A 16,839-nucleotide genomic window follows, 5' to 3' on the forward strand; every position below is an offset into this window, starting at 1 on the left:
AAAAATCCCATAAAGTTTCCCAAGGAGGCTGTTTTACGGTTTTAAAGCTCTTTATATAAAGACACATGTTTTTGCTATAAACTAGAACCTGAATATCTAAAAATCTACTGCCATGACAGAATTACAAGAGAACAAAGCACATATGGCCCCAATCTGGTGGATACAACCAGGTGCTGGAGCACATCCTGAGGAGGAAAACAGAGTTGGGGAAGGGTCTGGAGCACAAGAGTGATGAGGAGCAGCTGAGGGAGCTGGGGGTGTTTATCCTGGAGAAAAGGAGGCTTTGGGGGGATCTGATTGCTCTCTACAGCTCCCTTGCAGGAGGGTGGAGCCAGGAGATGTTGGTCTCTTCCCCCAGGTAACAAGAGTCAGGACAAAAGTAAATATAGTCAAGTTGCAACAGGAGAGGTTTAGATTTTATGTTATGAGTAATTTCTTCACAGCAAGGGTGTCAAGCATTGGCACAGGCTGCCCAGGGCAGTGGTGGAGTCACCACCCCTGGTGGCATGTAAAAGATGTGTCGATGTGGCACTTGGGGACATGGTTTAGTGGTGGCCTTTGGTAGTGGTGGGATAATGGTTGGGCTCAATGATCTCAGAGGTCTTTTCCAACTCAAATGATGATTTTATGATCTCACTTTTCCACTTAAGTTTCATTAAAAAGTGGATGATGCTACATATTGCACTCCCTAAAAATATATATTTTTTTTACTGTAGGCTACTGATGTGTTTATAGTCTTAAGCCTTTTCCATGCAGCTGCTTAGAGAATATTGAGATCACCAAGTTTGGCTGCTGCACTGAGACCAATACCCTGCCTCAAAATAATCTGCCTCAGCTGTGAGACATAACTAAGATTAGTAACAACTAAAAGATATCACAGAAAGATCTTGATATCCTTGCTTTGTGGAGCTAATAGCACTTGGAGTATGGTTCAGCAATCCAGAAGTGTCAAAATACTTTTTCAACGGCACTCCAGAGGGGAAATTTTCACTTGCAAAGCAGCTTCTTGTAACTTTCTATGCCACTTTTTTCTATTTGCAGTAATGGGTAAATGTGAATTAAGAGTTTTATTCTGGTTTGGATGTTAAAGAATTTATCACCTTTCTCATTGCCTGAGGATTACATCTGTATGTAGCAGAACAGTCATGGATGTGCCATCCCAGGAAATGTTCAAGCCTAGGCTGAATGGGACTCTGAGCAGCCCATTGTAGTGGAAAGTGTCCCTGTCCATGGCAGGGGGCCTGGAATTAGATGATCTTTAACCTCCCAACCCAAACCATTTTATCATTTTGTGATTCTAAGAAGCGATTAAGGGCTTGCTAGCAGGGCCATGCTGTTGTTGAAAGACACATTTCCCCCTACTAGCCCATGTTTCAAGAAATTTTAAGAGCAGCACAAAAACTGGCATGAGTCCCCTACGGCTGAAGAGACCAAACAAACCCTTCTGCAGCTTCTTGATGCAGAGCCTTGTCTCTCCCACATCCCAGAACCTCTGCAGGAAAAGAAACTGCCCTTCCACAGAACCAACTCTTGTAGGGCACCCTTGGGGCAGAGCTGGATTTCAACCACAGCCAAACACTATGAATTCCTCCAGATGAAAAGCCTTCTCATATTTGTATCTGTTGCTAGGAAAAATACGATTTAATCTCCGTTGCTGGCAATGATTTTTGCTGGAAGGTGCTATCCTACACACATACACTTTCCTCAGGATCAAAAATTAAATCCTATGGGCTCTTGGGATTGCTTGTCTGGGAGTCTGCCAGACAGGCTCTTTTCCTACAATGATCCCTGTTGTGTCAGCGCGTGGGCTTAGCCACTGCTTAACAAATTTGCTAGATAAACTTCCATGATTCATCCAAACAGCATTCAAGTGGCTAACTACCATCTATTGGCAGGGAACTGACGAACGCTGCTCCAACAATGAAAGAACCCACTTAAATAATGAATTAGGCTTGACAGATCAATGCAGACATGACTGACAGCCCCTGGCACCCCACGTCACAACTCCGGGAGAGCTGAGCAGCAGCAAAGGGGGTGCCATGAGCAATCAGCAGCCTTTCAGCATTGTTTGCCAAATTCAGGAGAGTTTAGGACCAGGGGTGGCTCAGATGAGAGCATCTCACCAGTTTTAAAAAGGAAAGAGCATGTCTTATTCTTTCTGTTTAATAAAATTAGAAGGAGGGCAGGACATCTATGTGTTTGGCATAGATAACTAAGATATCAATGATATCTACATTTATGTGTTTAACAGACACCTTCCAGTGAAATATGTCCCTGCCAATGGCAGGGGGGTTGGTACTGAATGATCTTTAGGGTTCCTTCCAGCCCAAAGCATTATGTGATTCTGTGATATCAAAAAGAACCCACCCACACTCTCCTTCATCATCACTGCCCTGAACAATAATAACTTGGGGGCCAAGTGACAGCAATTACATCTGTCTCCTTTTCCAGGCTGAAAATCATGAACCTGGGTGTTTTAAGATGAAAACAAGAAGTTAGCATCCCAAGCCATTAAACTAGAAACTCTTGGAAAGAGGTGTCTAGAAATTGCTCCCATTTTCCAGAGAAGGTATCCTATACAATCACTACAACAAATTCTTCTGCTCATATGCAAAACCTATTTGAATTGGCAGGCACCAGATTTTAATTATGTTTCACCATAATTTAAAACCAGTCACTGAAAAATATCATCTCTCCCACAACCATCTCCCCATAAAACTGTAGTAAATAGAAGGCAAAGTAATTACATATGTAGATAAAACTATATCCCTAAAGGAAGAACAACGAATCACCCTTTACTCAGCTCTTCTGGGGACCAATGGGTAACTAAGAGATTCCTCTGTGTCTTTCACAGCCTGAGAAACAGTGAATTATTCAATGTTCATTGACACTTCTGCCTTCAGTATCTCGTTCTGGCCTTCCCTTGCTGCATGGATCATGGGAGCATTTCAGCGACCAGTGGAATATACTGGATTTCTGCAATTGCTTGGACAAAGTACATGCCAGGCTGGGCCCACTCAGCTGGACAAATAAACTCCTGTAACTGCTGTATTTATGGGGCCAGACTGAAGCTGCATCTGCTCTGTGCCATTCAGAGCCATTTCATTGTTGCACATGGACAGAGGCAAACCCATTGCTCCAGTTTACACCAGAAACATGAAGAAGTGTCAGAGACCCTCTGAGCCCCAAGCTGGGGTGTTGTGCTTTAACCTGGCAGGAAGCTAGAACTCCCTCAGCCACCTGCTCACTCCCTCTCCCCCAGTGGAATGGGGGAAAGGATCTGAAAAAAAAAGCAAAATTTATGGGTTGAGATAAGCACAATGTAATGTGACAGAAAAGGAAGGAGGAAAATAATAATAATAATGATAAAAATACAAAAAAAATGAGTGATGCACAATGCAATTGCTCACCACCTGCTGACCAGTCACCCTCCAGCCACCCCAGTTTTATTGTTCAGCATGATGCCATATGGTGTGCAATGTCCCTCTGGCCAGTCTGGGTCAGCTGTCCCAGCTGTGTCCCCTGGTGCCCCCCAGCCTCCTCACTGGCAGGGAATGAGAAGCTGAAAAGTCCTTGACTCCATGGGAGCACTGCTCAGCAACAGCTAAAAGCTCACTGTGTTATCAACATTATTCTAAATCCAACACACAGCACTGTGCCAGCTATTGGGAATAAAATTAACTCTATCCCTGCCTAATTAACTCTATCACTTGAAGCTGGCTGCTCTTCTCCCAGTGAAAGCACAGGAAGGATGAAAGCATATGACAGTGCTCTTGTTGTTTAAACATTCACACTTGCTCCTCCAGAAAACCCCATCTCTCCTGAATTCTGCAAGCTGTTCCACCCAACCACACTGCCACCTTCCCCAAAATGCTTTTTCCCTTTTACTTTCTGCTCACTGACGGCCTGGCTTTGCTGAGTTGCAAGATAGCGATAGTGGCATATGAACCAAAAGTTTTTTTCTGTTCTCTTTCTTGATACACTCTTTTTTTACTTTTTTTTTCTTTTTTTTTTTTTTTTTTGTGAAAGACACAAACCCAGTCAGTTTTACATCTGCATCCATGGCTGTGCTGCAGAAGCCTTAAAGCTGCCTTTGGACAGAACTGGAGCAACACACAGCAGCACAGGCTGAGATTTTGTTTGGAAGCTCTGAGCTGACAGAAGATAATGGGAGGTTTACAACAAAGGTCTTTCCTGAATGATGAACGATTCCTGGTCTGCTTGAAGGATCTGGCAGACCCTCCTATTTGTTCTGCTCTGCACAGAGAGGGGATGAAATGACCCAGATCAACACAAAAGGTGCTACAAAAATCAGATTTTCAATGCATATTCAGCAACTCTAGGCAGCAAATGCACAATAGGTATTTAAACAATAACCCTTGTAAAAACCTTGCTCTCCTGTCATAGGATGCTTTGTTTGCTATTTTCAGCTTTTCAAGTGTCAAGAAGCAACAGAAAGAAATATTGCTGAGCAGCACTGGACACCAAGATAAAACAAGTGAGGCAAAAAGAAATCTGAAGCAAGCTCCACAAGATGAGGTTAAGTTATTCAAAGCTCTCTTTCCTGCAAGACAGGTGATGTATTTCAGCTCAAATATCCCACTCGATCTGTCCTCAGTGAACAAGCAAGTGACAAGCTGCCAATCAAAGTGAAAAGCACCCCATCCATCAGGGCTTCCCCCGCCCTGCCCGCACCAAGCAGTGCTTTATCAGCACCTACAGAACCTGAATCTGCCTATTTTTAACAAGCACACCACTCTGCCATCCTGCCCACCAGAAGGATTTGCAAATCTCTCCAAATACTCTTCCCAGGTCCTGATAACTTTGCCAGCATGAATAGGAAACTTGGGGCTTTCAGAACAAGCCGCTGCTCGCTGACAAGGCAGGGAAGATTTCCTTTCCTATCTGCAGTTTGCATGAGTAGGCAGCTGGGATTGTGATGAATTACTATCTCTGATTCCAGTGCTAAGTTTCAGACATTTATTTGGCATAGTCTGTTAGAAAAAAAAAAAACAAAAAAAACCCCTGCCAATATCAGCTATTGGTCCTAGCAAACTTCTTCAGGAGAACTACCAAAGGTATTTCACAGCCTCTCTGTGTTTATAACAGAAGCGTGTTTGTGGACCAGAGATATTTATTGACTGAGCTGTAATTGTATTTTACTGAATGTTTATCTCAAAACACTGTTTCAAAAGAGAAACTAAAACATCTCGGTTTGAAAAGAAATCAGTTCTTAGTAACACCTTTTCATGGGGCCAAATTCTTCTCCTGAGCTCAGAGGACACTCTGAATGCCTGGGAAATTGCATTTTCCATCAACTATTTGTTGTGCCCTCCTGTTTCATTTTGGAGTTCAGTGTCAGGCTTTCAGCAGCTGGCTCTGCAAATCCTGTGGATCTGATCTCTCTGCACAAATATTGTAAATATTAAGTCCATGGCCAGTGCCTGTTCCAATGCTGGCTTATTTCCTAACCAGTGGAAAAAGATCCATCAAGGTTTGGATTTCAGGAGTACTCATCACACCAATGTGCATGAATTAGAAATCTTTGAATCCACGCTGATGTTGTTGCAAAAGATTCAACTGTTTGATGCTAATTCAGCATTTTTACTTGTAAATTTTACTTGTAAATAAACCAGTTTCCTCCTCTCTGTAGCCTTCCTGCCTGCCACAATGCTCTTCACCCCACTCCCAAGAGAAGGCACATTTATTTTGGTGTTATTATTTTTATGCAATAAACCACTCAGTAGTCCTTTTGCCACGCTTCTTAAATTTTAGATTCCACTTTTGACTTTGTCTAAAAGCCCATAAAACAACACACAGTTTTCCAACTGCTAAGTTCACAATTGCCACTTATAAAGTTGATGTGGACATTTAATAATTTTGTAGGTAACTCTTATGGAAATCATCTGCCAATGCCACATCCACAGGCTGTTGTCAGTGTCAGCTTTGACACTGCTACTTGTATTCCCCATATTTAACACGAGCTTCAGAGATGAAAAAGCAAGGAAGCAAATCCACCTAGAACAGACACCAAGCAGGTTACAATCTCCACTTCCTTTTTGCTTGCTGAGGCCATGCATGTATTTTGTTGTTGTTGTTATCATTATAAATAGTAGTAGTGGCATTCATTACATTTCTATGGCTCTCATCACACCCCAAGTCATTCATCACTTTTTTTTTTCAGTGAAATCACCCTCTACCGGACAACAGAAATCCCCACCAAAAAAAAACAAAACCCCAAAACAAAAACAAAACAAGGGAAGTAAATATTACAATGTATAACAAAATGTTCTCTATCCACTTTATTCTCCAAATCCCCAGGTTCTGTAAATACCACAAAACAGTTTCAATAAATGGCATATCAATTCCTATGGGTTTTTGATGGCCTATCTGCAATAGCTCACTAATGCTCTGGCTTGGGGATTTGCTTTTTATGGCCTTGGAAATGTTTTGCAACACATCAACCCATCATGTAAAGATGGTGTTCAGCAGAAATTTCACTGCACCACACTGCAAGAAGAGCCCAAAAATTGCAACCTCCCTTTTCAAAAGGCAATTGAAAATCTCCAAACAAATGGCTTTAATCTTCTAAAGATCTAGAAAGACTGTGGCAAGAAAACTTCCTCTTTTATAGTTCAGTATTTCTCAGAGATGAGCTCGAAGTGTTAGCTGAGATAATTACCAGAGAGATTATGCAGATCTTATTATCAAAAGGTTTTGTTTGCTCTCTTGTTACATAATTGCTTAGCGTTTGCATGGTGCTCAGAAAATAGGAAGCACCAGAGAAATACCGAGAGTTATTTACTTAACAGAAAAATAATTCTCCCAAATGGTATTAACATTTTAAGTTGTCTCTGCTATATTTTAAAGATTTCTGTTTACCTGGAGAGCCCCTCAGTGATCCAGCCTTGGCATGAAATGAGAAATGAGAAATGTGCCTCACCACTACTGGTTTTAGACTATTTCAGCAGAGCTGTTAGACAGCAGGAAGCAGGAAAAAAGGTGCAATATATTGTCTCATGATTTCCTTTACTTCTAGCTTTGCTAGTGACAAAGGCCACAACATTCAGAAGAAAAAATCAGGATTTATATCTCAAAACAGTGCCATAAAGTATACAATTTGACTGCAATTTATGGAATCACTAAATGCTTCAAGAATTGGATAACACCACATCAAACTATTCCAAACTTGTGCAAGTTTATAAGCAAAACTAAGACCACCTGAATTTGAATACACTTTGTAATTTTTAATCAAATTCTAGCCAAGACCTCTCAAACACTATAAAAACCATCTTTAAAGTGAAAAGATGAGGCCCCAAGTATAAACTTGCCATTGGGCACACTTACATACCCAGACCACTCAGCCTTGCCAGCAATTTAAAAGCTACAGCAACTACACAATTTCAATACCTGTTTTCAAGAATTCCAAGTTCATTTCATGATCATTTACAGGTACCTCAGATTTTTTCTTTTTTTGATGTCAAGAAAGCTTACAACAAGTGTGCTATGTGAACAGAACAGAACTCCCCCCGTCCTCAAGACAAGAAAATCAGATTTTACTCACAGCCAACCATCATCATGGCCACCGAAAAAATCTTCTCCCCATCCGTGGTGGGTGCTATGTTCCCAAATCCTATGGTTGTAAGGCTTGTCATGGTAAAGTAGAGAGAGGATATGTACAAGGAGTCTTTGCTGGGCCCTCCCTCCCACTGGCCCGAGCCCGTGGAGTTGTAGCGATACGGAGTGCCGATGCTCAGCGCCAGCTGGTACAGCCAGCTGTCCGTCTTGATGGTGTTGGTCAGCTCGTCGATGACCTCGTAGTCGCCGATGCTGTACCAGATGCAGGCCAGCCAGTGGGCCACCAGCCCAAACACACACACCAGCAGCACCAGCACGGCAGCGCCGTACTCCAGGTAATGGTCCAGCTTCCTGGCCACTCGGCCCAGCCGCAGCAGACGCACCACTTTTAGGGAGCTGAAGAGGCTACTGATTCCCTAGAAAGGAATGAAAATCATTATTTGAGCTGAAATACCCCGCTGGTTGGCACAGAAGGCTGTGCAGCAATTCCTGCGTCCGCTTTAAATCTTTCTACATAATTTTTCGGGCCGCGGATAACAGAATACAAGATCAAACCCTCCTCTCCCTCCAGTGCTTTTGTCCTCGTCAGGCTAAATTGAGTTTGGCACTCACTAGGTGGATAAATTACTTTGTTCAAACTCAGTCTTTCAAAGCAACAGAAGGGTTCTGTAGAATCCAAAGCAGGAAATGGCAAGTTTATTACAAAAAAGGAGTGATTCGATGCTTCGCCAGCTTGAAGTAAATTGGAGACTCTGCTTTGACCTCAAGAAGATCAAACGAGGTGGAAGAGTAGTCACAGATGGAACTACACCATCCCAGTGGAGTCTTCCTGAAGTTTCTCAGAGAACAGCGTTCTGTTAAATGCAGGCAGAGGATTGTTATTCTGGCCACAACAGGGGCAAACCTACTTCAACAACCCTCAACATCAAAAGATGCTCGAGAGAAACATCAGAAAATAATCATGGTGGGTAAATCAGAGAAATCTGACTATTGATACTCTCATCCACCAAACCTCCACCTCTTATTATAATTCACCCCAGCTAACATAACTTTGGATATTTTGTTATTTACAAGAAGTCTCACTGACTGGACATGGAACTAAACAACTGTGGGCACATCACCTTCCTGAGCGAGGGAAATACACATCTTTGCACACAGGGTTAATTTCCTTTCCCATCAACAGACATTGCAGATATTTTCCTAAAGCAAGCATTGGTGCAGTGTTGTTTTTCTTCCTGTCACGCAAGATACATGAAGTACAAATAAATGGAAATACAAATATTTAGGGAATAAGAGCACAAGGACCATCAGAAAGTTAATAGAAACATCTGAGAGGGAATAGGGAATGTGTATGTCCTTCTCAATGCACAAATGGTTTGAGAGTTTAGAGATGCAGAAAGAGAACAAAAATATGCTCTTGATCTACTGCAATCCCATGATATACCTAACTTGTGCATTAATTAATTAGTGGCTCAAAATAGAAGGTTTGTAAAGGAAGGTTTCTAATATAAAACATTCAGAAGCTTAAGACATTTAATTTAAAGTAGAAATTAAGACATAGAAAGCAATGAGGCAAACATTCCTAGTTACTGTGCCAAGATTAAATTGCCCTTTTCTATGCATCATTATCAAATCAGTCTAGTCAAAACACTGGCTAATTATATTATCAAACAGTAAAAGACTGGAGTTTCTGGAGTTTTCCATACCAGAAAAACATTAGTCTCTCTTGCACCTCTGCTTTTTCTTCTTTATGCACCTTCTTTCCCTTTTCCCAACGTTTGAAGGGTAACATACATCTGATATTTCTAGATATAATCTGTTTGGCACAGTTCTTGTATGCTTTTCAAATCCTGTTGGAATGTGTTTCAGATCCCCAAATCCTTAATAAATTGAAGCTCTATATTTGCATTCAAGCTCTCATGATGACTAATACCACGGAGGGAAGTGGAATTTTCCCATTTTGATTTCTGCATTTTGCATTTACACAAGACAGAGATCTAGTTTATCATCCTTATTTCCATCTAAATGTATATCTACTTATTTGCTTTAGGATATATGACTGTGAGACACTCTGAGCAGAAAACTTTTCCAAGAAACTGGGAAGTCCTTTCCAATACTCCTGACACAATGGACTGTGGCCAATGGACTAATGAATGAGGGTCCCACCCCACAGAAACAATATCTAAATTTAAAAAAAAAAGAGAACTTCAGAGTAGTTTATTAGTTATTTTGAAGTGTGTTTCACTGAGTTAGCCTTGATTTTGAAAGTTTACAATTTTCAAAAGAGGGAGAAAACAGCAGGGTGTTTTTCTTGCAGGACCAAATCCTGTCACATTGGTCAAGCAGAGATGCATTATTTCTGTATTACTTAAAGAGTCATCGTTCATTACCAAGATCAAGGCTAGGGAAAGAGTTAGAGACCTGCAATTTAAACTTTGGAGTCCCTTTTTTGCACCCAGTAGTTGAAGTTCATCCCAGTGGCACTGCTTACCCTGCATTTTCTACTGCATAAGCAATCCTTGAACAGAAGAGTTTGCAGTGTGACCTCCATCCCCCACCCACACTTCATCTTCTCTAAGTTACATGGACAATTTAGCAGTTGGACAAATAATATAAAAATACGGCATTTATTTCAAAGTCTGGGAGAAAGTCTGCTGTCATTTTTTCCCCAAAACAGAGGTAACAATTGCATCTCTAATGTATAAAACAAATAGAAATATTTCATTTTAGCTGACATTGAAACATATTATTTCCAAAGAGTAACTCATTTAAGCAAGTTTCACTGTAAATCTTAAATCCTGTTCAGTCTAAACTCTTACTTAAGGCCAAAAAATCAAGAGATATATTGAACATTCACATTTCATGTCTACTCTTCCAAACTAGAAAGACAATATGGGAAACTTCAAAAGCCTCTTCCATAAAGCACTATATAGGAGAGAACAATTAAACAAATGCTAAATGAATATGTGATATATCACATATAGATTTTATCACACACATATATACATGTATATGTATCAATCACATATGTACTAAGTATTGGTTGGGTCAGGCTAGTACCTTCATACTTATAAAACTGCCAACAATTAATGCACAATTGTTAATATGCAAAGCTCTGCCTCACATTCAGCAACAATGCCTTTGGTAGAAGTTATGTGAAAGACTAACTGCCTCGAATTACATTTGGGCTATTAAGAAATTCAGTTTCCTAAATTCAATTGATCACAGGTTGCCTTTAATTTCATTTCTCTTTTAACTGTATTTATGCTCCGTAAGGAATACTTTGGAAACACTTCTCCTCCAGGATGAGCATCTGCTCTGACAGAAGTAACTTCAGCACTCCAGGAACAGAGAGGCAATTAGAAACTGTGAATGGGGCATGTAATCCAGTTTGGAACTGGCATCTTGTAAATAACACACAAACAAATGTTTGATGCTGAAGATCCAACCTTCTGGGAGGAGCATTTGTGACTCCATTGCCATTTCCATTGGGCCAACTGTCTGTAACAGCTGCTGGGCTCTGCTCTCTAACTGAGAATATCTCCCTGTGTTGTCAACCATCCAGTCCAGCCCCTTCAGTTTTTGGCTAATGTATTTTCATCACATCCCAATCAGATGAGGACACTCAGCTTGCTCATCATCAATCATCTCAGCAGCAGAAATCTGTCTACTGAAAAACCACAAACTCCAAACTGTGTTTGAGGTGTCAAGTTTGGAACCAAATTGCCATCTGATACACATCATTGATTTAACTATTACAAATGTGAGTCACAGGAGTCTTTCCCAGGGACTTCTAAGGCCACTGGATCAGGAGAGGACACTGTATGGCTCTGAAACAGCAATTTTTGTACCACCATTTCAATTTAGGAGACAGCTGAATCCATACAATGGATGTATACACCGTCAAATTTATCCAGAAAGACATTTTTGAGGAATGGATGTTTAACTTTGGAATTAAATTAGACAGTCATGATTAAACAAAGCCCAAGTTTCTTGACACAAGCACCCTACAAAATCTGTGTTCTCACATTCTTTTCACATACTAAGAAAAGAAATCCAGTTTGATATTGGAGACACAACTGATGACAGCACTCAATCTGACACTGAGAGACCAATCCTTCCTTTTAAAACTCCCTGACTCCTGCCATTTCAGACCCCACACTGCCAAACTTCTGTCTTCCACGATGAAAGAAATGTCTAAACTGTGTGTCTCCATCCAGCTGAACTTTTCCAGCCACAGGACCGAGACAGATGTTTCCCAAAATTGCAATGCACGCCGTGGGAAGAGACCTCTGCTCCTCCAGCAAGAGCAGAGAGCAAAGTTCTCTTCACTTAATGAATCCCTGATAAGCCAGGCAATGGGAAGGATGAAGCTGTCAGAGTCGTGTCACACAAGGATCAAGAGCCAAACATGCAAGAGGATGAAGGGAACATTGTCACCAAAGGAAATGAAGGTTAACAAGGGCAGGAAATTACCTGAGTCCACAGTGAATCTACCTAAAACCTCCTAAACCAGGGAAGAGAGAGTGCAGTCTGTTCTACACTAAAGGAGCAGCAGAATAGCCAACCTGCATATTCATAAAATCTGAAAAAAAATAGCTGGTTGCTTGATAATCTAATTAGTCTTTTCTGCAGCTGGAAATTATTGCATAAATGTTTTTAAAAAGTAAAATAAAACCAAAAACAGCCATAAGTTTCAACCATCTAAATATACAAAAATCTGCTTGAACCTTGAAATTAAATCCCAGTATGCTGAAATGGTAATTCATGCATAACTTTTTCTTTCTACTAGGGAACAATGTGTTTTTAACTCTAGGCACTTTTTCAATTAGATTTCACTCCATGATTTTTTATTTATTTGTTGTTAGCTGTGGGTACACATGCAATGACAACAGCAAAAAGAAACTAAATATGCATTTTAAATGTGTTCTAAAACTGAAATACTCCGAGCTTTGAAAATGGGGATTGGTACTGCATCATTTAACAGAAAATACTGTTTCAGAAAAGGTCAGAAGAGAAAAAATGAAAAACTTTTTGCTAAGTTTTGATGTTACACACATTGTGGTTCTGAAGAATTTATGGTGTGGCCAAGAACCAGAGCTATGAAATGTTAGTAGGACATGCTGCTGTCGCTGTTGAGCAGCTAGCAGAGTAATGAAGGCACCAGTTCTCAGTGGCAAGAAGGAATGACCTTTATTGTTTTGATTTCATCACATATATAGAGTTCTCAAAAGTCACCCAGATTGGTCAGTCAGAAGCCTTCCCCCAGGCCTGATTGGCCAGGCCTGCACCGTCCAAGTTCTGGGACACTGTTCCAATAACATCCAAACTTTATCTTTATTTATAAAACACAAGAATTCTCATGGGAAAACCTGTGCTAGCCACATGCTGCCACTGCAGACAAAGGGTGATTGCAGCATACACAGACCTGAAGATAAATTTAGGGTAATATTCTTATACTGGACACAAGCAACTATATCAAAACTGCCACATAATGTGATGCTACACTACCTTTGGTTCTTACAGAATTTTGCAGAAGTCCCCATTGGCTTGAAGTAGGAATTGAATCAGTTCATAAAAAACCAAATAAAAAGTAAACTGGACTGGGGTTCTTGATCTCAAAAGGGCAAGAGCTGGTAAATTATAAATGATCATATGTTGAACTGTAGACAGTCATAAGTGAAGACAAGTGGACTATGAGAAGTAGAAGAGTCAGACACCTGGCAGCAGAGGACACCTGGAATGTCCTTGCATCAAAAGGTACAAAAGATTGTAACTCAAAAAAGAGGAGAAACTTGTAAAGCTGGGCATCAGTTATAAATGAGTAAAAAATTGCCCAGAGGAAGAAAACAGAAGCAGAGAATTGACAATATATGAGAAATAAAACATTGATCAACAGGAAACTACACCTTAGAGAGGAAGAAGAATAGGGATAAAGTGAGAAAGTGAGAATTGCCAAATGGCAGGTTGAACTTTTCCTTGCAAAGAATATTTGGGAAAAAAAAAAACCAAGAAGAACTAAAGTGATCAAGCTGCAATGAAATAAAAATAATCCAGGCTTGGGCTGAAAATTAAATTAATCCTGAGCATTAGTTTCTAAAGATGATGCTGATATTTCCCAGAAAATATAATGCATCAAGAAGGAAAATAAACAGATACATTACCTGAACAAATGTTGAGGGAAAGTGTAATTAGAAACTTTGAGATAAATCAAAATGCAATCAGTGGAGCAATAGGTTAGCTAAGCTTAGGCTAGCTGGGATCTATCCAAGGTTTCCTGATAGCTTTCTCTGAAAACACAGCCCATTTTCTAAATAGAAGAAATGCACCATTTCAGTAAGAGGTGAAATGGTTATGAAACACAGGGAAAACAGGGATCACCACTGGGATACCAGGTGACTGAAGAGCTTGTGGAAAGGGTGGAAAAATGGAAATCTATCAGGGAAAGGGAAACGGGACTCTAGCAGGGGTTACAATTGGTGATTCTTGATGGTTTTACTGGTTTCTTAGTGAAGTAAACAGAAATAGTATATGGTCACAAAATCTGCTAATGGCACACCTTTGGAACACACTGTCAGGTACAGAGAATAACCACGTGGGAATAAAGGAAAATGTGATAAATCTTGACAATATAAAGTCTCAAGGCATCCATTACAGACAAATTAACAAAAATGTCTACAACTACAAAGATCTTTAACTGAAGATTACTGAGGAAAAGAAATATTTAGGTATGTGGGTTAATCCTGCAGTGACTCAGAGCTATCAGTGAGCTGCACTCACAGAAGAGGTTAATCCAGCTCCAGGACAAGATTGTTTGAGTGTTTCCACCATCAAGAGGAAAAGCCAACCCTCAGCTGCAAAGGGAAGAGGAATTCTCCACCTGGAGTAATCTGCAAAGCTCTGCCCTAAAGAGATGTATTTGAACTCAGCTTCCTGCAGAGAGAGGCAGCTGGAACAGCCAAGAAAATGTTCATAAAATTTCATAAATGAGGTGTCTAGACAAGATCAGTTTGCTTAGATTAAGGAAAGGAAAATAGGCATGTTTATGCATGGGAGGGATGACTCTTCTTTCTAAGCACATCGAGGGGATAAACATGAGGGAGGGAAAAGAAATATTTAACCAAGGAGGTTGGCACAGGAATGAATGCACAAACTGAAAATGAAGAGAGATTTATTGAGACACCATGAGGAAAGGCAGATTTTGACCAATTTATGGGATGGGTGATACAATGAACCTGCTCACCAAAGCTGATGACTCAGTGACTCAAAAGGACCTTGTCAGCTTTACACCTTTATTTTTTTCCTACTTCTGCTTTTATCCTTTGAAAAACCAAAGTGAGGCAAATATAGTCTCAAGAAGGAGTTCATCTCACTGCAGCCTAAACTAGACCACAGAGGGGTTTGCATCTGAGCTAGTCACACTGGTGTCACTACAGTCAAGGGTGAGGAATACAAGTTTTAGGGCAGGATGACTCCTCAGACCTACTTTGGAGGTGCATCTTAGAGCATGAGGAGCCTTGCCCCAGATGTGCCTGTATCCCCCTGTGGACAATGCCTGACCCTGATTTCCACCAGGTGAATTCCATGCTTAAGACATTTTGAAGTACAGTCCAAACACTTTACTTAAAGATGCATGGACAAATTTTTCCTTACCTTTGTCTCACCAGAGGTAGTTACAAAAACAAAAAGAAACCCACCCAAACAAATCACGTAGCTGATTCTGTGTAGTCAAGCTATAGCTCAGCATTCAGTATTGAAGCAGTGAAAAAGGCAGGATTTTTGTAAACCTTGGGCAATCTCCACCAAACAGTTGTTACATGATGGCACAATGTAAAAGAAAACAAAGTGCCTACAGATTTTGGGAATGACTGAAATGCTGAGCCTTGCCAACAAGAGCAGGTGAGCCTGCAGGCACACAACCAAAAAGTCCTTTTCTGTGCAGTGCAGGAGGAGTATCCAGGAGGATGTAAAAGCTGTTTGAAATGCAACCAGCAAATCATTCCCAAAAGAAATTTTTGAGCTTAGCTACTTAAATAGAGCTTAGCTCTAAAATCCCTGGTTAGCTCCTTAATGCTGCTTTACTGGAGTTAATGTTAAAATAAATCTTCCAGCATGTATCAGAAATCTTTATTTCTCGGTAAACAATTAATATAATAAAGTTGCATAGTTACAAATCAAAATGAGGGAATGGGAAAAATAAAAGAGCAATATTTCAGATTTATCACTACTTTAAGAGCAGAATTTAGGTTTGTATTCAATTATGTAGGTCCACACAGGAGTAAATGGCTTTGGCTTCTTCTCAAGCTATCTGGATCCCAGGTCCAGATACAGGCAGAGTCTATTTAATACTTGACCCTGCACACTGGAAGGGATCAGAGCAGTGACTTCAGTGAGCAAAAATTTGAGTCCTTACAGCAAAATGAAAGCAAGTAGGTTTCTTCATCCATTTTCTGAAAGTGCCCCTAAATTTATTGCTTGAAAATTATCTTTTCTTTTTTTCCACAAGGATGTAGAAACTCTCCCTTTTTTTTTCCCCTCTAACACAAATGTCAATAAGCTGTAACATTATAAATAAACTTCCAGTGAACTGTTTATGGCACGATTATACAATGCAGCACATTTCAAACAGTAAATAACTGAGGTTATAAAGAGAAGGGTGATTTCAAAATATTTCCTCTAGATGCAAGGTAAGGGTGATGTGCCATCTTGCACTACATATTTGTTAGTGCATCAGTGTGCCCAGTAAGGGAAAAGAGACAAGATGATGAAACGATAATTTTCACTTACTTAGGGAAGGTGGGTGGAGGACAAAATGGGAATTGGTGCTACTCCCATCAGCGTCACCTCAGTGAGCATCTGACCAGATTATTTCATTTCCTCATCTCCTTTGTAAGCCTTCCCCTCCTCTGTGAGCCAAAGGGATCACTCAGGACTCCAAGCTTCCCTTGAAAGTGCTCCATACACAATTTCCTCTCTTGGACTATGATAAGATATCAGCTTACACAGCTCTGATTGAAGATTTGATTTAAATGACTTGTACCCAACATCTGCTTCCCAGTAATATATACATCACATTTAAAAAAAAATAGAAAAAGGGGGGAAAAAGACCACTGGGACATCTAATTGCAGTTCAGTATGCCATAACCCACATCAGAGAGGTGCAGCCCTGCAAGGGCTCCAGCTCAGGTCCTTCCTTTCACAAGCTGCTCCTCACATCCTGAGGACATTCGTGTGTCTCCACAGGGAAACCTGCAGAAATAT

General features: G+C 40.5%; 1 protein-coding gene across 1 annotated transcript in view; it reads right to left on the bottom strand.

The window, feature by feature from the left end:
- KCNH5 (potassium voltage-gated channel subfamily H member 5) overlaps positions 1 to 16,839 on the bottom strand; it is a 155,320-nt gene that overhangs the window by 91,280 nt on the left and 47,201 nt on the right. The window contains exon 7 of the mRNA XM_085061131.1: positions 7,565 to 7,994. Coding sequence (XP_084917257.1) covers positions 7,565 to 7,994 — 430 coding nt within the window. The remainder of the gene's footprint in view (positions 1 to 7,564; positions 7,995 to 16,839) is intronic.

Source organism: Lichenostomus cassidix, chromosome 5 (genome assembly GCF_008360975.1).
Source record: "Lichenostomus cassidix isolate B80296 chromosome 5, HeHo_3.0, whole genome shotgun sequence".
NCBI classification, from domain to species: domain Eukaryota; kingdom Metazoa; phylum Chordata; class Aves; order Passeriformes; family Meliphagidae; genus Lichenostomus; species Lichenostomus cassidix.